At 46.6% G+C, this 25718-nt stretch overlaps 1 protein-coding gene across 1 annotated transcript in view; it reads right to left on the minus strand.

Moving 5' to 3' along the window:
• The window catches only part of LOC143986879 (uncharacterized), a 1041669-nt gene that overhangs the window by 87357 nt on the left and 928594 nt on the right, over positions 1-25718 (minus strand). Inside the window, exons 17-23 of the mRNA XM_077485285.1 lie at positions 22363-23603; positions 9033-9066; positions 7010-7131; positions 6798-6921; positions 4470-4588; positions 4184-4390; positions 3934-4075 (exon numbers count right to left, since the gene is read on the minus strand). Of these exons, the coding sequence (XP_077341411.1) occupies positions 3934-4075; positions 4184-4390; positions 4470-4588; positions 6798-6921; positions 7010-7131; positions 9033-9066; positions 22363-23603 (1989 nt within the window). The remainder of the gene's footprint in view (positions 1-3933; positions 4076-4183; positions 4391-4469; positions 4589-6797; positions 6922-7009; positions 7132-9032; positions 9067-22362; positions 23604-25718) is intronic.

The raw sequence follows: 25718 nt of genomic DNA on the forward strand, positions 1-25718 counted from the left end.
GAAAAAGCCGATTGTGAGCGGAAAAAGAGGGCCCTTGCCTACGGCGTGGCTCCTTAGCCTTCCTGGCCTGTGGGAGTAGTGCACTCTTACCACCCGTGGCATTTTTAATAATGTCATCTAACAAAGCTCCAAAGAGCCGGTCGCCAAGGAAGGGAAGATCCATCAGGGCTTTTTTGGATGCCTGGTCAGCAGACCAGCATTTTAGCCAAATCAGGCGCCTCAGCACCACAGCTGACACTGAAGCCCTGGATAACAGGGCCGCGTCACAAACGTACTTAAGGCCTTGCACTAGTTGGTCTGCTAGTTCCACGCAGACAGGGGAGGCGTTTTGCTCTCCCAATTCGCAGTGCAAAAGTTTTGCCGACTCAGTCTGTGTCAGACACCAGTGCGGATGCCAGTACTGGTCGCCCGGCTGACCCCACAACCGTAAACAAGGAACGAGCCACTGCCTCGGCCTTCCTGTCCGTGGGATCCTTGAATGCAGGAGTCCCCTCTACTGGGATCGTGGTTACTTTATTTAACCTGGATACTGGGGGGTCCACGACTGGAGGAGCGGAGCATTTCCTGAGAAGGCTTTCCTCAAAGGGTTAACGCACCGCCATGTTTTTGGGGACCGAAAAGGTCCTTTGCGGCCGACCCCATTCCCTGTAGATGAACTTGTCAAAATAAGCCAAATACGGGAACACCTTAGGTGAACGTGCTGGCTTGCGGGACCCAAAAGGGAATGATACCTCAGCAGAGGGATCCGCTGGCTCCTGTATCTTCAGGGTATCACACACAGCTGTGATAAGTGCTCCAACAAGTGCTTTGTCGCGCCCGGACCCGGATGGGGAAATCATCCTCACTGTCCGAATGGTCCTGGTCAGCCTCGTCTGATAGGTCAGAGCAGGGGTCACCAGCTGCAGCAGGGCCCGAGTCTGCATCAGAGCTCTCCCCAGAGGACGGGGGGGTGGGGGTAGGGGCCATTTACGCGCACCTTTCCTTCCATGCGCCACCTCTATTTTAGCAACAAAAGAGTTAAGAACCGCCGTCAGGGTGTCCATGGGCACAGCGCTATCCGCAGGTGACCCGGTTGCAATAGCCTGGATTTCGGGGGAAGAAACACCAGTTTCTGAAGCCATGCTGACCCTACCCTCTCTGCCACCTGCAAGGGGACTTAGGACAGTGAAGGTCCCACCCTCCTGCTGCCGCCGCGTGGGGGTGGAGGGGTACCTAGCACCAGACTCACCACCCTGGGGCATTCTGTGAATGTCACTAGCCGTGCCTGTAGTCCCTAGGAGGTTACCCAGTTGCAGAGTGAAGAAACCATGTTGGCAGCAGCTGTATAGAATATAGGTGAAACAATCTGCAGAGCTTGCACCCGCATTCAGGGAAGAGCCATCCAGCGTCCTATATACACAGTGGACACAGGAAACAGCATGTAAGAGCACATGTAAAGCTGTCACAAGAGAACTACGGTGAAAAGAGCGCTCGGGCTTCAAACAAATGGCCACCAATGCAACTAATAGGAAAATCCTATAGAAAATGGCTGCTGAGGCCCACAGTCAAAATGGCCACTGGACAGCGCCAAGCGGTGACAGGAAAAAACACAGAACAGTGCTGCCTGCATTCAGCAAGAACACCTCCACATACACCTCTTGGGACCCCCCAGACTGGGACCAGGACCAACGCTAGCCGCACAGAGCCCCCACAGGTGAGAGACCCAGCGAACCCCACACACACCGCCCGCAGCACATGCAGCCACCCCCCCCCTCCGGAGGGGGGAAGGAGGGGAGATAGGGACATGGGAGAGAAGAGAAGGCGGTGAGGTGGCCCCCGAATCGACCTCCCAGGGAATGCCCAGCTGCTCACCCCACCGAAACAGGGAGAGCCGTACTTACCAGTCCTGAAGAGCTGGGAGACATTCCATCACAGACCTACTTCTGCGCAGTTACAGGGTAGCTGCTGGCCCAGTATACTGTGATCCAGACATCAGTAGCCCGGTCATATGTATACCCCGGAGCATTGAAGCTCACCGACCACCTCTGGAGCTGAGGTATGCCGTGGCCTGCCGAGCCTTAGCTGCGGCCTGCACACACTCGATGGCCGGACTGGGGAGACTACAAGGATAACTTAACCAGCCTGTCACCCAGCCGGCAGTTGATAGAAGATCCCAGGATCTTTCATCTTGCGCAAAAAACATCAAACCTGCAGCAAAAAAATGGACCACAAGGGCCCGCAAGGTTCCTAGGTCATTCTCCTTCACTAGGCAAAATAAAACTGAGTTCTGCCTGGGCAGCAGGGAGGGTTGTTAGCACAGGGTCCGCCCCCCGGGGCGGGACTAAAGTTCTGTGTATTGTGTTACAATTTTTGCCTAGTTCTCCTAATGGCAGGCTAACAAACCCATTTAGTTACAGAGAGGAGCTGTGTCGGTCGGTGAATATAAGAGAAAACAGTCTGTGTGCCAATCAAATCATTAGATATAAAATGTCCAGCTGGTAGGAAATGGGTGTAACAAAAAAAATACATATTATGTTTATATATAGCAGTGGGAAGAGGGGAGAGAGCAGAAGTCAGGACTATGTCAAGTACAACATAGAGTATATAGTGAAGGGGTCAGGAGTATGTAAGGCAAAAGAGGCAAATCGACAGCCTGAATGTTTATGTGATCTCAGTCAATCCCTGGAGGAGAGTGCCTAGTAGGGGGCTGGGGAGTACATAAATAGTCTGGGGCCTAAGTCAGCGCTGTTCGTGTCCAGGAGGAAAAGTTCCCAGCCTGATTGCCACTGCTTCCTTAAAGTGGGAGATTTTCTATGGCGTCTCTATGCCACTCAGCCCCTTAGTTGCAGTTGGAGGGACTGTGCTAAGAAGTTTGAGAAAGTAAGAGTTTCCTTATGTTACTACACTGTACTACTGGAGTGTTCCACAGCCCCTCTCCACCCTATAGTTCACTTTAGAATAAAGCATCTAAAATCCCTAGACTGCTCATTGAGTGGCTGACTGTAATGTAACCAGAATTGAAATTGAAGCTCCCCACCACTGCTGAGTCCAGATACAACTTTATTAATTAAAAGACAGGCTACAATCCAAAAAGTAGCCAATGTGATTTGAAGGTCCAAACCTTCCCTTCATCGGTCCACCAATAGCAACAATGTGAACAAACCAGAAGTGACCTGGACCTACAATTGTATTTTTTGGTTTGTTCCATGCCAGGGCACTTTTTAGATCGTACCCTGACTTTTAATGTAATAAAGTTGTACCTCTTAGCAGTGGTGTAATGTAGTGTACATTACACTACAAGCCAAGGAGACTGTGGAGATCCTCCTGGAGTGAGTGGCTTGCTATGGGGGCACTCCACAGGGGGCAATAACCAGGAGTGAAGGCAGGTTGATCCAAGAAGAAAACCATTGCACAGAGCCGGTTAAGTATAACATGTTTGATTTTTCTATTTTATTTGTACTTTTAGTATCACTTTAAATGTGTAATTGAGAAAAGTTGCAGAGGTCCCACACCGCTGCCTGCCATCTTCTCAGACCCTGCTCAGTGACTTGGGTTTGAGACTATACAGACATATCCCTCCACCCGGCACAGCCAGCAAACAACAGAACAAGAGGGAGAATTGTTCTGTCAAAGATCTTACTAGTCTCGGGTATGGGGCAGAAGACCCAGAACACATACCCCAGGTGCCTAGGTCTAGTAACGTCTATGGTGAGAATTGACATTTCCTTACAGCTGAACCTAATAATCTACATAAATTCAGTCTGGCTACATAAATTGTGTCTGCAGCACAGAGAAGGAAGATTAACCAATAGAAATCCAGGAATACAGGACGGGGAACGCAGCTTAGGAAAGTGACCAGGGGATTACAGTCTGATATCAAAAAGTCCTTGCCCTACTCTGGAGTGAGTAGTAAGGGTGGAGGTCGGAGGAATACATTTAGTGTTAATGACCCACCTGTGCTGATCTCTGTAGGAGTGTCCTCCTCTATAAATGTCCCCGTTATTCCATCCTCCTCCATAGACTGCTGATCATCCCTCACATACCTCTCTTCTTCTTCTTCTTCAACCTCAACTTTTATAACTATCAGATCTTCAACCTAAACCAAGAGAATGAGAGAAAATATCAACTGTAAAATATAAGCTCAAATAAGAAATCCCCACATTGTCTCCATGAGTGTTTGTCTTATAAGCTCTGTCCTACCCACCTTGTAACAGTGGGGGATGGTGTGATCTTCCTGTGTGGAATCCCGGGAATACAGAGGACGGGGACATCTCTCTGGTGGGTTCCTGGTATTAGGTGGTTCCATCATATCCTTGTGTCCTTCTGAAAACTCCTCCATCACTCCATACTCCTCATCCTCCTCTTTATACTCTTCTTTAACAACAATATTATAATTTCTGAGGTTTCCACTCTGAATATATAATAAAACATTAATTGTAACAATCATGCTGTGTATAAATCAGAACTACCAATAATTGTCAATCATCTACCTGATGATGGTGGGGGATGGTGTGATCTTCCTGTGTGGAATCCCGGGAATACAGAGGACGGGGACATCTCTCTGGTGGGTTCTGATTACTGGATCCATCTAGAGAAATGTGGGTAGCCTCTATAATAGTATTAGAAATGAAAAAAAAAAAAAAAGAAAAGTGTGAAGGGTTGTACCATCATCCTGAAACGTCCTGTACACGCCAGGTCTCAGGTAAGCAGCTCTGCTCTGTTCTCCCCATATTTATAATAAATTTGCTTTATTGTTATTGATTTTCTGATATCAAAATGTTGTTATCATTGTAGTCTAATATATTGTCACTGATCACTTGTTAATCAAATTACACATATTCTCCTGACGAAGCGGCATCAGTCCGCAAAACCAGTAGAGATGCAATCCCTGATTAACTATCCCATTGTGATCTCCCCTGTTTGGGGATTACTATTTTGGTGATATACATGGATTGTTACCATGTTTTTAATTTGTATTTGACCATTTAGTGTGTGTCATTAATTTTGTATTAACCGCTTGCCAACCAGCCGTCACAGTTGTACTGCGCCAACATGGCTCGGCTTCGTGAATCGCCTTCATGTTACGTCGATTCTATTTGTGGCCACTAGGGGCCCACTGCTCGCCCTCGGAGCCGATGCGAGTGCCCGCAGTCGCAAAGGCCGCCGGGCTCCCGCGATCGCTCATGACACGGCGATAACCGTGATCTCCGTGTGTAAAAAACAGAGATACTGGTTCTCTAAAGGGGAGAAGAGACTGATTATGTGTTCATACAAAGTATGAACACCGATCTATCTCTTCCCCTATAGCTAGTCCCATACCCCCTTGAGTTAGAACACACACTAGGGAACACAGTTAACCCTTTGATCGCTCCCTAGTGTTAACCCCTTCCCTGCCAGTGATTTTTTTTTACAGTACTCAATACATATTTATAGCACTGATCTCTGTATAAATGCCCATGGTCCCAAAAGTGTGTCAAAATTGTCCGGTGTGTCCGTCATAATGTCGCTCTGCCATTACTAGTAAAAAAAAAAAAAAAATAATAAAAATGCTATAAATCTATCCACTATGGAGAAAGGATGTTATGGGGTTTGTAGACGCTATAACTTTTGTGCAAACCAATCAATATATGCTTATTGCGATTTTTATTACCAAAAATATGTAGAATACGTATCGGCTTACACTGATAAAAAAAAAAAAAATTATATATTTTTGCGGGTTATTTATTATAGCAAAAAGTACAAAATATTGCTGTTTTTCAAAATTGTTGCTCTTTTTTTGTTTATAGCGCAAAAAATAAAAACCGCAGAGGCGATCAAATACCACCAAAAGAAAATTTTATTTGTGGGGGAAAAAAAAAAAGGACGTTAATTTTGTTTGGGTACAGTGTCGCACGAACATGCAATTGTCAGTTAAAGCCGTACAGTGCCGAATCCTAAAAAATGCTCTGGTCATTCAGCAGCCAAATCTTCCGGGCTGAAGTGGTTAATGAACTCTCTTTATACCTGTGTATACATTTGAATCTATTTTTTTTTCTCCTCCCCTTCTCTCAGAGGCTTCCCCCGTGTGCGACAGGTGGCGACTCCTAGCAAGTTGTACGAAGGCCGTGGAGGGCCTGTGTCCCTGTTGAGGGTGCGGGAGCACCTCCCCTGAGGGGGGGATCTTCTGGGCTGGAGATGTTTTTAGAAGAATGGCAATTCATTTAACTGGAAATGTAGTTCTCTCGTCAAGAATTGGTAAATACACACATCTCTGTCACAATCGAAATGAAATGATGATGTATAATAAATAACTAGAGATAATGTAATTCAATTTTTTTTTCTTTTTCGCATAGAGTAGACTCCCCTGAAGAAGACCGCTACATACATAAGTCGAAACGCGTAGGGATATCATGTGAAACGCTCACAAAATTGTTTGTTCTCATATGTAAAATGAGAGTACACGTGTGTCTTTTTGCAATGTTGACGAGATATGCGTTTTTATGTTAGGATCAGAATTGCCTTTTATACCTCCTTTTTGATACTACAACTTTAATAAAGAAAAAGTAAAAAAAAATGTAAACTATTGTTGTTTGCCCAAATATATTTTTTTGCTGCTAAAAAACCCCATTTGAATCTATTTTCCTATATTGTACCAAGATAGTCCAATTGCCCCTGTCCCTTTGGGAGGCTTGGCTCCAATCTATTTACCTTTACTGGACCCATCTGTAGGAAACACACACACTGACTGAATACATTGTTTCTATGTGTTTATCAGATGATGGGGGATCTAGGTGGAGCCTCCGTACTGCTCTCTCCTTTACAATAAAGTCTCCTCTTACCCGGTGATGTGAGGGGCGGCTGATTGTCCATCATGACGTCCTTGTAGAGATCCTTGTGTCCTTCTAAGTACTCCCACTCCTCCATGGAGAAATAGACAGTGACATCCTGACACCTTATAGGAACCTGACACACACAATGATACAGTCACCATCCAGACACATCCCTTGTCTGTTACTGGATAATGTCCCAGAATTCCCAGAATCCTCCTCACCTCTCCTCCATCATCTCTCTGGTGACTTCTAGAATCTTCTTTGTATTTCTCTATTCTATCAGGGAGGGAGGTGGAGGCAATGTGATGGTCATATGATCTCCAGACTTCACAGGAGGAAAACTCTAGATTTAGAAATCAAATCAAACAGTAAAATCAACTAACCATAGAATGAAAGATCCCACTTCTCAAACATGGGGAAATACACTCCTCTTTATGTGAAAACTAATGAGACTCCTCTTATAACTCAGATGGACACTGATTAGAAGTACTGGTGGGGCATAATGGGGTGCTCCATCCCAAGGGGTTTGGTCAGGACCCAAATAACAGACAAATAAATACTTGGGGGGCACACCCTAACTATGCATCACATTAAAGATGGTGCTGCTATAAGACCATACAAGCAGATGGACTCTGGATGGAGGGACATTGGGAGGAGGAGCTGTGAGGTCAGTGTGATGTCATAGGACATATATACTCTGGATGGAGGGACATTTGGATGGGGAGAGTTGAAGGGTCCTCTATATGAGGCTCCTGTGAAAACCAAATCATTGTTCCTGGGTGCGTCCTTCCTCTCCTAAACTGAAGAGTGAAATTTGACCTTTACCATACAGAAATCTGTCAGGAATGTGTGAAAGTAAGCTCTCATGTGATCAGGTGACGTGCGGAGGAAAGGAGTGTAAATAGCAGACAATTTTCTCCAGAGCTCCTAATGGTGGGGATGGATTTTGCTGAGTGCTGGTGCCAGGTTTCCACCCCCCAGGATCACTGCAGGTGTGGAGAAAAGCTGTGTAAGAGGATATGGAGGAGAGATGAGGAGGAGATCCAGGAATCAGGATAAAGGTCAGGACAAGCAACAGACGAGCGCATCCAAGAGATGAAGTCGGGGTCACTACACAGAAAATCAATCCAAGGAAACAACAGGCAGGACGAGGAATAGCAAGAAGGAGCTCAGAGACAAATGAGAATATTGCTCAGCCAATGGGAGATGATCTCAGCACGACTTACATAATGAAGGAGATGAGGGGGAGCGGAGGAAGTCGCTTAAGGCGGGGCTTGACAAATTTGCTTTGAAACTAGGAGCCAGCTAAAAAAGTTAGAAGACAGTTTTTTGTTTAGCGTTGCGTGGGTTGTTAGCGAAAGGCAAGTAATTTATCAGGTGCAGGGTTCAGGAGAAGGGTGTAGGACATATGGTGCAAAGTGCAGAACACAGGACATGGGTTGCAGGGTACCAAAGAAGAGTGCAGGTCATGGGATGCAGAAGGCTACAGAACGTAGGACATGGAGTGCAGAACATGGAATGCAGGACATGGGGTGTAGAACAGAGGACATGGGGTGCAGATCACGGCAGGACATGAGGTTCAGGAGAAGGGTGCAGAACGCAGGGCATGTAGTGCAGGGTGCAGAACGGAGGACATGGGGTGCGGGTCACTGCAGGACATTGGGTGCAGGAGAAAGGTGTAGAATGCAGGACATAGGGTGCAGGAGATATCGTAAAGAACGTATGGTGCAAGGTGCAGAACAGGATATATATACAAGTAATTGGCCATAGAAGGGGTATGGGGGGTCCGGGTACTGCCCTGGGGAACATGTATCCATGCAAAAAAATATTTTAAAAGCAATAATTTTTCAGGAGCAGTGATTTTAATTATGTTGTGGGTGGAAGCAGGAGCCGATGGTGACAGTAATGCAGCCGCTGAAAGGAGAAAGATCGTCAGCGGGAGCTTAGTGAGACATTTCCCAATCTGTGCAGCTGCGGACCAGGAAATGTCTCAATGCCTATAATTAGCGCTGTGCAGTGTCGGCTTCCTGGCGGGATCGGGAATGTGGGGTTTCCAACACACCCGAGCCCATCACTATTCATCATCAACTGATCCCCCCTGAAGGGGTTCATCTAGGTTCCCACACTATATATTTATGTATCATCATCTGCTGGAGATAAAAGACATCACAGTGACTATGGAGGAAGAGGACGGACATGACGGTGGGGGTTACTGGGTGTAAATAGAAAATAAGATCTTATTACCTCCTCTGCTACCACTTCCAGTAACGTCTTCTCTCTACTTCCTCCTGATTCACCTCTCACCCAGCGCTTCCTATTTATACCTGACATCACTTCCTGTCTGTACCCGACATCACTTCCTGTCTTCAGAGCGTGGAGCTCCATATATGACAGAAAACACATGACCTCCACGTACCAAACATTCAATAGACATTAGAAAGAATGTTACCTGGTGCTCCATGGCAGCATACTTGTGATAGAGCTCCGCCTTCAGAACTAGTGAATAGCATAAATGAAAGGACATTGTCCCTCCCCCAACATTCTCCATTTTTTCCTCATACCTATTGACTAGTGAAGAGTAGCAGTATGTCCATACCTCTGCAGTCGGCAGCGTCCGCCGGGTTCAGCCTCTCCTGTGCGCAGTCCCTGTCCTTGGGCCGCTATTAGCGCTGATAAGACTGGGAACCCCTTCTGAGGATCTTTTGGGGTCTTGCAGAGTTTCCTAACAGGAACGCAATCTGCTGATAAATTCAAGAATGAACGAATGTTGGTGGAGACAGCAGGAGGATCAGCTTTCTTTCCAGTTCCTTGGGTTAGGTTAGATTTTGTTCCCTTTAAATAAGAGTGGCAGGGTTTAATTGTTAGTGACAAATATTTTTTTCTTTAAGAAAAATAAATAGGAAAAAATTAGTGAGGTGTTTAGAACAAAGTAAAGTTTGTCCCCTTTAAGACTTTTATTCCCGGTCTGCCCAACCCAGTAGTTGTTGCCAGTAAGGGCTAAATTTAATTTATTTCAGGTTTTAATTTATTGAATTAATTAATGGAGTGTTCCCACCCTCTTGCCCAATAAAAGTTGGTGCCTTTGTGAGTTCAGGGCTGCGCCTCATAACCAGTGTGTGCCCTGCAGCTCAAAAGCGTTTCAACAAACAGGTATGTCTCACCTTTAAATCTCACTGCCATTATGAATTTTTTTTTAGGTATCTCTTTGGGGTTCTACTTTTTTCTTTTTTCCGTATTTCCTCAGCTGATCCTCTTGCCCATAATTCACCATGAGCCATTTGTCTCATAGCCAAGATCCTCTTGTATCCAATAGATATGTAGACCACCTGTACGTGAGTATTTAAAAAAAAAAAAAAAAAAAAAAAAAAAAAAAGAGTGCCCCACTGATAAACTTGGTTTGTTTCAGCCATGTTCCTTCAAAGTGGTCCAGAAAATCCTCAAGGCGCCATGACAATGACGATAATCCCGAGCGGAGGTCATGCTCTTCTCATAATAAATCTTCCAGAATATCAGGATCCTATAGACATCGCCATTCGCCTTCACCTGCACCGGGGGCGTCAAGGAAAAAATGCTGGGCCTGTGGCGAGGTTCCACTCCCTGATACGCTTGTCTGCAGAGACTGTCTCAGGGATTACACAGCTATCCGGGAATTAGAAGGCTGGTGGGTTCACCTACTTAAGCAAACCATGAGAGACTCTCTTTCTGAATTGACGGCCATGATTCCTGCTCACCCGGATTCACAAGCTGCGCAAGTGTTGGATGTAGACCCAGACATACCGGGTCCATCAGCTGTTAGTACTCCTTTGCCTCCGTTAGGGAAAACAGCTAAACAAATGACACCGGTAGATTCATCTGAGGAGTCTTCAGATGATACTGAACCATCCGGTTTCAATTTCTCTCAAGTTCAACCCTTTGTAAAAGCAGTGAGGAGCACCATTGCATGGGAAGACCCGGAAGAATCTCCTCAAAAATTAAAAACCTATTTCCCATTCCTCAAGAGTAGGGATGAGCTTCGTGTTCGAGTCGAACATACGTTCGACTCGAACATCGGCTGTTCGCCCGTTCAGCGAATACCGAACGTTATGGGCCGTTCGCGCCAAATTCGTGTGGCGCTCACGGCCCACAATGCACTGCGCCATCGCAGTGCATTTCTGGCTCATGATTGGCTAAGCATGCACTGTGACCCCACATGCTTGGCCAATCACAGCGCCGGCAGCGAGGAGAGCCATGATTGGCCACAGGCAGGATGCCTGTGGCCAATCATAGCTCAGGCTGTGTAGTACACACCCCACACTATATAAGGCCGCCAGCGCGGCGGCCTTGTGTAGTGTGTTGGCGTCTGTAGGAGTTAGTGGGTGTTCTGTGTACCTTCAACACAGTATACATCGTTCGATATTGGCCGATTTTGCGTTCTTACTCTTCTGTAGTGCAGTATACACCATTATATCCACCTATATAGCTAGCTATATTTCTCTTTTTTAATAGAGCTTGCAGTCAGTTGTAGGAGATTGTGCGTGCTGTCTGCGTGCCCTGACCGCAGTATACACCGCTATATCCACCTATATAGCTAGCTATCTTGCTCTTTTTAAATAGAGCTTGCAGTCAGTTTTAGGAGATTGTGCGTGCTGTCTGCGTGCCCTGACCGCAGTATACACCATTATATCCACCTATATAGCTAGCTATATTGTTCTTTTTAAAAAGAGCTTGCAGTCAGTTGTAGGAGATTGTGCGTGCTGTCTGTGTGCCCTGACCGCAGTATACACCGCTATATCCACCTATATAGCTAGCTATCTTGCTCTTTTTAAATAGAGCTTGCAGTCAGTTGTAGGAGATTGTGCGTGCTGTTTGCGTGCCCTGACCGCAGTATACACCGCTATATCCACCTATATAGCTAGCTATCTTGCTCTTTTTAAATAGAGCTTGCAGTCAGTTGTAGGAGATTGTGCGTGCTGTTTGCGTGCCCTGACCACAGTATACACCGTTATATCCACCTATATAGCTAGCTATATTGCTCTTTTTAAAAAGAGCTTGCAGTCAATTGTAGGAGATTGTGTGTGCTGTCTGCGTGCCCTGACCGCAGTATACACCACTATATCCACCTATATAGCTAGCTATCTTGCTCTTTTTAAATAGATCTTGCAGTCAGTTGTAGGAGACTGTGCGTGCTGTCTGCATGCCCTGACCGCAGTATAAACCGTTATATCCACCTATATAGCTAGCTATATTGCTCTTTTTAAAAAGAGCTTGCAGTCAGTTGTAGGAGATTGTGCGTGCTGTCTGCGTGCCCTGACCGCAGTATACACCGTTATATCCACCTACATAGCTCTTCTCTAATTGAGCCATCTGCCATCTGCAAGAGTTAGTGGGTGTTGTGTGTGCCTCCAGCACAATATACACTACCCAATTGCTGGTTTTCCCATCTCCGTTCAGGCCATTGCCATGTCTGGAAGGCCAGCAAGGAGAGGCAGACAGGCGCGAGCCGATAAAAGAGGGCAAGCAGGCTCTGTGTCTAGAGACAACAGTGCTGGTCGTGGACGCGGTGCATCGTCATCATCAGCACGTGGCCATGGGACTCGGTTGTCCTTCTTTTCGGCAGCTGGACATGTTTAGCTGCAACATGCCGAAAACTTGGTAGAGTGGATGACCAAGCCCTCTTCATCCTCTCTCACCCAGGCTCAGGGTACTAGCAAAGCAGCTGCCAACGCATCGTCTTCCCTCCTCTCAATGTCATCATCAGTGACTCCTTCCCTAGACCCACCACGTCCTCCTGAGGAGTCTCCTGAACTCTTTGAGCACAGTGTTGGGTACATGCTCCAGGAGGATGCCCAGTGTTTTGTAGGCTCTGATGATGATACTCAGCTAGAGGAAGGCAGTAGCGTGAGCGCAGAGAGAGGGGATGCTCAAGGATGCTCAAGAAGGACAGCAATCTGGCAGTCATGCTCCACAAGCTGCAGCATACTGCCAGGTTTGCTCCAGCGATGAAGAGGGAGGGGATGATGAGGGCACTGGCTCCACGTTTGTGCCTGGTAGGAGAGAGGAGGAGGAGGCACATGTCCAACGAGGCAGGATGCCCTCCGGGGGCCAGCTTAGGGGCAGCACACCGCCTGAATCACACCGCAGAGCTCCACCTCTGCAGGGCGCTGCCTCTGCGCGTTATTCTAAAAGTTCTTTGGTGTGGGCCTTTTTTGAGACGAGTGCATCAGATAGCACCACTGCTATTTGCAACATATGTCTCAAGCGTATCTCGCGTGGCCAAAACATCAGCCACTTGGGCACCACATGCTTGACCAGACATATGTTGACCTGCCATGCAGCTCGTTGGCAAGCGTACCTCAAAGACCCACACCAAAGAACAAAGCGGACCTCTCCTTGCTCCTCATCAGCTGGGATCTTCAACCCCACTAGACCTTCAGTCCTCTCTGAAACCTGCTCTGAGAGTAATGAAGGTGTAGAATTAGGTGTGTCACAGCCAAGTGCTTCCGGGCACTCTGCTAGCAGTACATCCACGTCCGATTATAGCAGGAAAATGTCCCTGCCCCAGCTGCTGGACCACCGAAAGAAGTTCACTCCCAGCCATCCACATGCCCAGCGGTTGAATGCTAGCTTGGCTAAATTGCTAGCACTTCAACTGCTGCCTTTTCAGTTGGTAGACTCGGCCCCCTTCCGTGAGTTTGTACAATGTGCGGTTCCTCAGTGGTCCCCAAATACCACTTTTTCTCACGGAAGGCGATTCAGGCTCTCTACCGGCATGTGGAAGGCAATGTCCTTGCCTCGCTGGACAGGGCGGACAGCGGTAAGGTGCCTATTACTGCTGACTCATGGTCCAGCAGGCATGGACAGGGACGTTACCTGTCTTTCACGGCCCATTGGGTCACTCTTCTGGCAGCTGGGAAGGATGCAGGACAAGGTGCTGTAGTGTTGGAGGTTGTTCCACCACCACGCCTCCAAAATGCTACTACTGGTTGTGACACACCTCTCTCCTCCACCCCCTCCTCTTCTTCTTCCTCCATGGCCTCTTCCAGTGCTCTGTCCTCAGAACCAGCGGTGCTCCGTAGGCGTTCCAGGGGCTATGCAAGTATGCAGGCAAAACAATGCCATGCTGTGCTTGCGCTGGTTTGTTTGGGGGACAGGAGCCACACTGGGGCAGATATTTTGTCAGCTCTGCAGGGGCAGGCTGAGAGGTGGTTGACGCCACGCCAGCTTAAGCCAGGAATGGTGGTTTGCGACAATGGCACCAACCTCCTCTCCGCCCTCCGACAGGGACAACTGACCCATGTGCCCTGTGTGGCTCACGTCCTTAACCTGGTGGTGCAGCGGTTCTTGGGCAGGTACCCGGGCTTACATGATGTCCTGAAGCAGGCCAGGAAAGTCTGTGTGCATTTCCGCCGATCATTTAATGCCTGTGCTCGGCTGGCTGAGCTCCAAAAGGAGTTGAACCTGCCCAAGAACCGCCTTATATGTAACATGCCCACCAGGTGGAACTCAACGTTGGCCATGCTGCAGCGGCTGCACATGCAGCAGAGGGCCATCAATGAGTGCCTGTACGACTACGGCACCAGGACAGGGTCAGTGGAGCTCGGTTTTTTCTCAGCACGCCAGTGGGGCATGATCAGGGATGCATGCACTGTCCTGTCACCGTTTAAGGAGGCCACAAGGATGGTGAGCAGTGACAGTGCATGCATCAGTGACACTGTACCTCTTGTCCACCTGTTGTAGCATACGCTGCATGGAATAATGGACAGGGCACTTGAGGCAGAACAGAGGCAGGAAGCGGAGGACTTCCTTGCCTCTCAAGGCCCCCTTTATCCAGACAGTGTTCCTGCTGTCCCTCCTATCACACAGGAAGAGGACGAGGAGGGGGATGATTGTGTCAGCATGGAGGTGAAGGCTGGCACTCAGCATCAGCAGCAGTCTTGTAGGGATGATTTACAGTCCCAAGAAACCCCTGGACTTTTACGTGGCAGGGAGGAGGTAGCTGCGGATCATGTTATCCTTAGTGACCCAGAGGACTCCGGACCAAATGCCTCAGCTAACCTATGCTGCATGGCCTCCCTGATCCTGCAAAGCCTGCTGAAGGATCCTCGTATTCTTCGGATCAAGGAGAGGAACCATTACTGGCTGGCCACACTCCTTGATACACGGTACAAGGTTAAGGTTGCTGACCTTATCTTGCCGTCGCAGAGGATGAGACATCTCCAGGAGGCCTTGCAGAAAGGTCTGTGCAACGCGTTCCCAGAGACTGGGAGGTTACAAACTCCTGGTCCTGGACAATGTGTTGCTGAGGCATCGGTCAGAAGGAGCGGTGGAGAAGGTGGCCATCTGACCAATGCGTTCAGACAATTTTTTTAGTCCGCAGCCCCAAGGTATGATCGGTTCCAGCAACCATCGCCAGCGTCTGGTTTACATGGTGCAGGAATACCTAGGGGCAAGGTCAGACTTGGACACCTTTCCCACCGAAAATCATCTGGCTTACTGGGTCTTGAGGATGGATCACTGGCCAGAGCTTGCACAGTATGAAATTGAGCTACTGGCCTGTCCTGCATCCAGCGTTCTTTCGGAACGCACCTTCAGTGCTGCTGGTGGCTTTGTTACCAATCACAGGGTGCGCCTGTCCACCGACTCAGTTGATCGACTGACCTTCATCAAGATGAATCAGTCTTGGATCACCCACAGCTACCAAGCACCTGAAGCTGATGTAACCGAATAATTTTTTTTTTTAATATCACATCCCTTCAAGACTGCCTATGCTGAGTGACTGTCCTGTTATGTTGATTGTCTATCCTCTTCCTCCTCCGCTGATATGTTGGAAGAACATTTTTGGTTCTGGGTGATGCCACCAGCCCAATTTTTCTGCCCGTTTAACAGGGGCGTTTAATTACAATTTTTTGATGCAATGCTTTGCAGCAGGGCTCATTCCTGCACCACAACTAGAGTATATGGGAGAGGTTGCAGTGTCGTGGCACCAGCACCAGTGCCTAAGGCCCAATTTTTCAGCCCCTGTTCAACAGGGGCATGTAATTACAGTTCTTGATATAATATTTCACAGCAGGGCCCGTTCCTGTGCCCACCGAGAATAACTGTGAGGACTTATAGTGTTGTGGCACCAGCACCAGCACCACAACCACCAAAGGCCCAATTTTTCTACCACTGTTCAACAATGGCATGTAATTACAATTCTTGATATAATCGTTCACATCAGGGCGCTCCAGCGCCCACCAAGAGTCACTTTGAGGGCTTACAATGTTGTGGCAACACCAACACCTTGTTCTGCCATTTCTGCAGAGCATATAGCGCAGGCCCCTACTTTCAAAGATCCAACTTACAAACGTCTCCTACTTGCAAACGGAAGGAGACAACAGGAAGTGAGATGAAAAAAGACGGACGGCAAAACAAATTATACAGGGGTGATAACCCTTCCCTATGTTTTCCAAAAAGCTTAAAAATAGATTTTTTTGACTGGAGCTACACTTTAAAAATGTACCAGTTCAAAATTACACACAGATTCTAATTAACACAACAAATCTACACAGTCCCTATCTTGTTTGTACCGCCTGTATACTGCTGTTCTGAGTATATAGGGCCTGGGGGCCCCACGTATTTCCTTTTTTTAATATGAGTACGTGGTTCCCCTTAATATCCGTACAAGACCCAAAGGGGCTGGTAATGGGCAGGGGGGGCTACCCATGCCATTTTTCTCAATGATTTTCATCCATATTGCCGGAACTAGATATTACATTAAAAATGCAAGCAGTCTTAAATGACTTTTTTTCCGTGAAATGTCATTTTGTGCAGGGACTGTTCTAAACACGGGAAACACGTGGCACTTCACAGGCATACTATAGACACCCCCCAGGCACGGTATTTAAAGGAATATTTCACTTTTTTTCACTTTAATCATCATTAAAATCAGTGCTCCCGCCAAAACGCCCATTTTTTTTTTTAACAGAAACGTTTTTATTGGTCTCTGAACGGATACAGCAGTACATCACAGCATGTTTTTACATATGGAATATAAAATACAACGTAACAAGCGGTAAATAGAAAAAAAAACCCCACAAATCAGCAGAACAAAATCGTTCAGTAGCTTATAGCGTATAGACAGATTTAGCAGACACATTCTGCAGATCACATCCTCCCCACATCCGATCCAGTATTCATAGGGGACAACACTTTAGTTTGGCTGTTGCAGCGGTCCAGGCCATTTAAACCAAATCGAATACTCGACCTTCTACATTAAGTCAGGGCGAGGAGAGGGGGGGCCCGTAGAAACTGGGGGGGCCCATAAAACTGAGGACTATTTCAGTAAGAGCGGACAAGCTTGTGCCTCACTCCTGCACCCAACAACCCCAGATCTTAGTAAACTTTTTAGGGCATTTACGACTCATATAAAGTAAGCTTATACAGCGGAAGGGCAGAATCAAGGCCTTCCAGTGGGTTATACTGGGCGGGTCCGACTTCTTCTACTGCATAAGGATAGCCTTTCTGGCGTAAAATGCTGCATAAAACACAAACAGCTGTTTATGTATATTCAGCACCACCCTGTCACACACGCCGAATAATAAGACCACCGGATCCAAGCCCATCGAGAGGTCCCCAACTTTGTTAATCTCCCGCACCACACCTTCCCAAAATCGTCTTATAACCGGGCACTCCCACACCACATGCAAAAAAGATCCCACTTCAGTGGTACACTTTGGACATCTATCCGAGTATCTCGGGTATATTCTAGACAGGCGTTGCGGGGTATAGTACGCCCTGTGAATAAATTTCAACTGTATGAATCTGTCCTTAGCTGATATCATCAGTGGCAAGTATTGTTGTAGCCCCTCTTCCCAATCATCAGCCGCCAGGGTGGGGAGGTCCTCCAGCCATTTCTGGAAGAGGCCAGGTCCCCCCCTGCCAACCCCGTCGAGATCCTAAGGTAAAGAGAAGAGAGGACACGATCCGCCTCCTGGACCATGAGAAATCTCTCAACGTTATTGGAGTGCAGGCTTACTCCTGCAGGAAATTGTGCTCTTATGGCATGGCGAAGTTGTATATAGCGAAAAATCATTCTGGAGGGGAATTGATATTCTTCTCTAAGGGAATCAAAGGGGATAAGTGAGCCCCCAGGCATCACCTGTTGCAGAGCTGTGACACCATATCTAGTCCATAGAGCGGGATCTGGGACCGATTTGAGATGTTTCAATCGTGGATTCCCCCATAGTGGGGTATGTGGTGACAGTGCGGCGGGTGGGTTCAATCGAGTCGCAACCTGAGCCCAAACCCGAAGCGTGGTTCGCATAGGGGTAGTGACCTCAGGGTGAGCCTTCGGCCCTCTATATACCAAGGTACTCAACGCAGCATGGGAGCCCAAAATCGCCGCCTCCAAATTGACAGACGGGTTAGAGCGGAGCTGCTTGAACCACCACCGCACCTTGACCAGTACAGCTGCCCAATAGTATTCCTTTAGGCAGGGAAGGGCTAGACCTCCAAGGGACAGGGGCAATTGGTGGGTAGTTTGCGCTATTTTTGGGGTCGCCCCAGCCCATATGAAGGTATTCACCACCTGATCTACCTTCTTGAAAAAGGAAATTGGGATCGGGACTGGGGTATTACGAAAGACATATAGAAATTTCGGGAGAAACGTCATCTTAAACAGATTGACCCTCCCCACCGGTGTGAGGGGTAAAGTTTTCCATACTTGGCACTTAGCCATCAGGTTCTGTAGGACTGGATAGACGTTAGATGTCAGATACTCCGTGGACTCCCTCTGAACCTCTATGCCCAGATAGCGAAATCTATCTACAGTCCGCAGTGAGGTATGGGCAGATACAACGAGGGGAGCGGGTGACAGGGGAAACAGTATAGACTTGTCCCAATTGATACACACCCCCGAGAGGGAGCCAAATTCGTCTATGAGCTTAAGGGCTGTTTCCAATGTCGAGGAAGCATCTGGAAGATAAAGGAGAGTGTCGTCCGCATAAAGCATAAAGACCGGTGTGCGTTTTTCACACACCTGTCCCACCCACAGCCCCCCCATCTCCACTGAGTTACGCAAAAGCACCGCCAGGGGTTCAATGGCAAGTGCAAACAGGCCCGGGGAAAGAGGGCATCCCTGTCTTGTACCCTACCCAATGAGAAGCCTTCAGACAGTAGGCCGTTGGTGCGCACTCTGGCAGTGGGATTCCTACAGAGCAGTTTAACCCAGGAGACAAATTGGGGTCCAAAGTTAAACCTCTCCAGGACTTTCCAAAGGAACTGCCACTCAACCGAGTCAAACGCCTTTTCGGCATCCAATGAGGCGACAACTTTTTGTGAATCTTCAACGGCAGCAAGGGAAATATGAGTCTACAAACATCTGAGATTGATGTCGGTACCCTTGCCCGGCATAAACCCCGTCTGATCACCCTGAATCAGTGTTCCGGCGCCGGATAAGTGACGCCTTTCTGGCGTGCTTGTTCTGGCTGCCGGGTTAACCATCTCTGACCATTTGGGGGCTGGGTTTGGTGCATGCGGCTGTCTAGCTTGGTCGGTATGGCTGGAGGCTGTGTGACTCCTTCCTAGCCCCCTTGGATTTCGGATGCATGACGCTGGGAGCGGGTCTGTGGCGGCGCCATCCGCATGGGCTTCCCCCTGTGCAGGGTCTCACTTTCTGGATTTCCTTCCTTCACTTCCCAATTGCAACTACATGATTTATGGCTTCTACGTCCTTACTCACATAGCACGAGGTATTCTTTATTTTCCCTCTTCACAACATTTCCCTTTTTTTCTCACTTTAGTTTCCCATTCTTTTTCTTTTAGTTTACACCTTTTTTAACTTCTTACACACATTTTAACACACATTAACACTAATCGCTTATTCTCCATAGGTCCCCCCATGAGGGCCACCCCACTTTTAACACCAAATTCCAGCCACATCCCACACATCAACCTGCCGGGGGTGTTGTTTGTGCGTTTTTGTTGTCACCCGGGCGTGCTCCCTCAGCCCTGGTCCGTGGCATTTTTGAGCCGGCCCGACTCTCGGTGTGTGGTGCCGCCTCTGCGCAGATATAGATATGTAAGTCTGTGGGTAGAATGTGCATTTGTGGGGGGTTCTCCATGTCTGTACATTTGTCTATCTCCCCCCCTTTTTTTTTAAATTAAAATATGGCTGTTTACTCTATCCATAGGCTACCACTACGGTGTTGCTCCTGACGAGTGGCTATAAGGTCACGAAACGCGTAGAGCTTTCAACTGCCGTTTAGTGTATACAATTTTCAACAAAGCATGAACGTTCCTTCTTGATTTTTGTCCTCTTATTTTTGTGTTTTTTTTATTCTTTAAATTACGCTTCAATGTGTCATGTATTCATATATAAATTGTGTTTATTGAACACTCAACTCTTCATATGTTTACTATTAAGTCCTTGTTGGAATGTGTATATATTGATGAAATAAAGAATACTAATTTATGACTGTGCAATAACATGTAAATATATGATTACCTGTATTTATTAAAAACTTGTTTTTTACCAAAAGATTTCTTAGCAAATTTTATGCTTCTGCCCCCGTGTGCCTCATATAAAGTCCCGCCTGTTGCTCTTTTCTTTTTTAATAACCCTAACACTAACCACTAACCCTAACCATTAACACTAACCCTACCCCTAACCCTTACACTAACCCTAACCCTAATCCAACCCTTAATCCTAAACAATAACCCTAAACGGATAACCACTTACCATAACACCCAACCCTAATGACCAAATTACATTGCTGCAGATGGTCACAGTTGACTTTGAGGCCATGTATCTCTTTCTGCATCAGAGAATGACATTTTGCGACCCGACTTTGGGGCCCCCTATCTCGGGGTCACTTGGTGATAGGAACCTCAAATTTGGATATGTTGTAGTGCTAGTTCCACAGTGTCTGCATACCGAATTTGAGGTTCTGGCAATAAGTGGCCCCAAGATATGGGCCCCCAAAGTCGGGTCGCAAAATGTCATTCTCTGATGCAGAAAAGTGCATGACATTTTGTGACCCGACTTTGGGGCCCTCTATCTCGGGGTCACTTGGTGACAGGAACCTGGCAATAAGTGGCCCCAAGATATGGGTCCCCAAAGTCGGGTCGCAAAATGTCATTCTCAGATCATATTTCTGAGTTTTTTAGGTCCAAAAAATTGGGTTCCTTTAAAAATGCTTATAAACGCAAACGCGGCTAAACGCGGGTGCCGCGTTTAGCGTCTGAAACGTGGAAATTTTTGCGTCTGAACCCTTTTTTTGCTTCTTGAAAAACAAGGTTAAACGCAACTGCATAAAAACGGCAAAAAACGAGACTGTGTGCATGGACACATAGGATAACATTGAATGAGTTCAGGGGCAGTTGAAAAAAGTGTCCAACTGCATCTGAACGCGCGTTTAACAGCATCTCGTGTGCATGTGGCCTTAGGCTGAGAGCTAATACACCTATGCGCAAGATCACTGTTTATTTTTTATGTCTGTTTTGTGTATTGAGAACACAAATGGGTTTTGTAGCAGTTTTACTTATATTAGCATTTATTATTTATAGCTTATACACTTTATATACACATTTAGTTTTTGTGTATATTTCACTTTTATTATTACTTATTTGTGTGTTTATTTTCCTGGCTTTGTGACATTTTTTCGTAGTAGTGCAAAGGCCCTTTTGTTCACTGGTTACCCCAGGTGATCACCCATCAAGCCTGCCAGTACCCACCGCTGCCCCCATCAGGAAGATGTATGCATATGTTACCCCAAGGCACCCTTTGTGACAAGTCATTGTATCTATCAGTAGGCGTCTTCCAAGCTGCAACTATGCATGTCTGGGGGGAAGAAAACTGCCAACTGATTACTGAACTCAGAGACTCTCCATGAATACTGTAGATGCATGGCTGTGCTGCCGACATGGATACAGGCACCGCCTCACTCCTGATGTCCCCCGGCCGCACTGCACATGTACATGCCATCCAGTGTTCAGACATGGGGGATGAAGAAAGAATCCCAACTCCTCCCAGTTAATGCCAAAAGTCTCCTAAACCTCCCCGAGCAAAACTTTCACTGTGTAGTGCTCCAGAGGCCCAGAGTGTAGTGCCATCTAGTGTCCATAATGTGTTAATATTACCGCAGTGCCACACGATTTCCACTAGATGATCATGGGAAATCACTATATGAAATAAGATACAGACAATATTCACCATATCTGGGTAAATGTGTGTAATATTTATTCATCTATTTTTTTTTTAATACAAACCTCCAAGTTCTTATATAAGCTTACATTACAAAATGTACTCCAATAAAACGAATGTATTATTTTTCTACTGCTATCAATGGCCACCACGAGAAAAACACTTCATCCATGTTTTTGGTGATCTCTGATCTCCTTATGAACTGTTTCTTACATGATGATGATCAGCCATGGAGTATATCTGAGGTGTATATCAGGGTGTGCTTCTTCCCCCACATGAGAGCTGTGATGTCCAGCAACATTCATATAGAAGACATTTCCCACACTCAAGGCACTAATACACCTCAAGGGTTGTGTGGGATCCCCGATGTACAGGAAGACAGGACTTCAGTGAGGAGCAATTCCCTCACTCAGGACAGGAAAGTGGCTTCTCCCCCGTGTGTATTCTCTGATGTCTGTAAAGATGGGAGATCTGTGAAAAACATTTCCCGCACTCAGGACAGCAATACGGCTTCTCCCCCGTGTGAGATCTCTGATGTTTATAAAGATTAGACTTCACTGAAAAACATTTCCCGCACTCAGGACAAGAAAATGGCTTCTCCCCTGTGTGAGATCTCTGATGTGTGGAAAGACTGGACTTGTCTGAAAAACATTTTCCACACTCAAGACAGCAACATGGCTTCTTACCTGAGTGAGATCTCTGATGTTTATAAAGAGTGGTCTTCTGTGAAAAACATTTCCCGCACTCAGGACAGGAATAGGTATTCTCTCCCATGTGAGATCTCTGATGTCTGTAAAGATCAGACTTCTGTAAAAAACATTTCCCACACTCAGAACATGAATACGGCTTCTCCCCCGTGTGTAATCCCTTATGTGTGTAAAGACTGGACTTCTGTGAAAAACATTTCCCACATTCAGGACAGGAATAAGGCTTCTCCCCTGTGTGAGATCTCTGATGTTTGCAAAGATGAGACTTCTGTGAAAAACATTTCCCACATTCAGGACAGGAATAAGGTTTCTCCCCCGTGTGAGATCTCTGATGTGTGTAAAGATTGAACTTCTGTGAAAAACATTTCCCGCATTCAGGACAAGAATACAGCTTTTTCCCCAGATGTAATCTCTGATGTTTGTAAAGACTGGACGTCTGTGAAAAACATTTCCCGCATGCAAGACAGGAATATGGCTTTTCAACTGTGTGAGTTCTTTTATGCCCATTAAGTGTGGATTTGGAATGGAAACATTTCCCGCACTCAAGGCAGCAATATGGCTTCTCACCTGAGTGAGACCTCTGATGTCTGTAAAGATTGGACTTCTGTGAAAAACATTTCCCACACTCAGGGCAGGGATACGGCTTCTCAGCTGTGTGAGTTCTGTTATGTTCATTAAGTTTAAATCTAGAACGGAAACACTTCTCACACTCAGTACAGGAAAACCTCTTCTCTGTTGGAAGGACGGCCCCGTCCCTCACAGTCTGAGGTTCCTCAGGATAAGAGGAATACGATGGTCCATCTACACTGTGTGGTGCCGGATGGACATTTGAGGTAGTCGGGTTTTCTCCTGGACTATACTGTGTGATGTCCTCATCTTCTACTTTACAGTCTGGAGACAAAGTGAGACAATCCTCTGAGGTTTTCCTCATCTTCCGTCCATCTACTAAAATAGAAATACAAAGATTATTACTAGACATGTGCTGATTGGTTCCCCTAAACCAGGACTCCTCCCACATCAGGCAGCTTTGTCTCTGAGGATCTTACAATTTCCCCCTCAAGGTAACTAGTAAATGGATCCTCTGATCTCCTACCAGATCATTTCTTTATTCATGGACCTTAGTCAGAGAGTGAGGAAACAACGAGAACTGTCTTTTATAGGAGTGACAGTGATGAGGGGATTATAGGACAAGTGTCCCCTCCCCCTCTATCACTCATTGTCATCTTCACAACAGAAGAAGAAGTACTGCACTTCCTTATTTAGTCTATATTTTAGTCATGAATAACAGCGGGTCTGAGCCCCACCAGAGGTCAGAGAGTGAGGATGAGGGGAGAACAACCAAGATGAAGACTGGACTGATCCTGAAGACCCCCGTCATTGGGTTATTGACTCCTCCCTCATTATCACTTTCTGTTTAAGGTTCCAAAGTTTGAGGATGTTATCACATTATTATCAACATATAAAAGTCTGTGCTCCAATCAAATCATCAGATATAAAATGTTCACCTGCTAGAAGATGGGTGTAACAAAAGAGAATACGTATTATGTTTATATATAGTAGTGGGTAAAGGGGAGAGAGCAGAAGACAGGACTATGTAATGTACAACATATATTATAACAACAAAAGGGCCAAGGAAAAATCCAAATTACTTACCAACCAGCCTGTGATGAACCAAATTGACCTGTCTAACAGTATGCATTAGAAAAAGGGGTTTATTCTGCAGACATTTGCAAATACATGCATAAGCTACAGGCCCCATCAAGGCACCCTGTTACCTGTAGTCCCTACCTCTAACTTTTAAGAGGCTCCACAGTGGAAGCAAATGCATTATGATAAATAGATAGAGGGCAGAGGGACTGGAGGGAGCCCACCCCTTCTTAAAGATACAGGGGTACACTGAACACCCAGCATATGGCTACAAAGGTGTCAGTGTGTTACCTGGCCAATATATCAACAGTACAAAAAGTTAGCCATAGCAGTATTCTTGATGAAAGGAAGAATTGGCCTTGCTTTCAAAAATTTTAATGATATGCACCTGTCAAACAGGTGCAGAAAATTGGTCTTTGGGCGTTCATTGTGTCCATGAAACCTACACCCAAAAAAAATCTTCCAGATGAAACCAACACCCACAAAGCTAGGCAGCCTAGAAGTCTTGCAAATATTCCACATCCCAAAAACACTTAATCAGAGACATCGGCATTAGGAGCTTGATAGTTGCTACTAATCCAGGACGGATACATTTTGATAAATATCAGCCGATCCACGGAGTCTATGGACAGATGCACTCTCTTATCTGTAACAATACCTACGGCAGTACTGAATGCCTGTTCAGAAAGCACACTGGATGCAGGGCAGCCCAGCAGCTGAATTTCATACTGGGCAAGTTCTGGCTAATGGTCTATTTTAATGACCCAATAACCCAGTGGATCGTCAACTGAAAAGTGTTCCATGTCTGTTTTCGCCCCTAGATAATCATCCACAATATGATATAGATGCTACAGATGGGATGTTAAAGCTGACAGCCCTGAGCACCGAGGACTAAAAATGTTTTAAAATGCATCACTTAGTTGACCCCCTTCTCCACTGCTTCTCTCTTGACCAACAGAGGCCTCAAAACGATGTTTTCCACGATACCGTAACCTATCAGAGTCAGGAAAGGCGTTACATAAACTGCTCTTTAAGGTGTCCTCAAGAGATTTCATCTTCTGCTCCCTCTGGGGGAGAGGATGAGTTGTGAGACTTTCCCCTTGTAACGGTGGTCAAGGAGGGTTGCCAACCAAAAGTGATCCTTCTCCTTGATGCCACGTATTCTTGGGTTCTTTCGCAGGTTTGAAGCATGAGGGAGCTCACGCACCGCAAGTTTGCGGAGGCATGAGAAGCAGACTCCTTGGGCTTACAGCTGGTGGTGTGCTACTGGCAGAAGTGCTGCAAGGACCTGGGACACCCTTCACTATATCATCATCCCTGTCAGTGGAGGCTCTGCTGACAGGTCATGAGGTATAGCGGGGGAAGACTGAGGTGAGAAGTGAGGAGGAACAGAAATTCTTCCCTTTTGTGTGG

The sequence above is a fragment of the Lithobates pipiens genome, unplaced genomic scaffold, assembly GCF_037356315.1.
Source record: "Lithobates pipiens isolate NorthernLeopardFrog02 unplaced genomic scaffold, aLitPip1_a1.2 Scaffold_18, whole genome shotgun sequence".
Classification (NCBI taxonomy): Eukaryota; Metazoa; Chordata; class Amphibia; order Anura; family Ranidae; genus Lithobates; species Lithobates pipiens.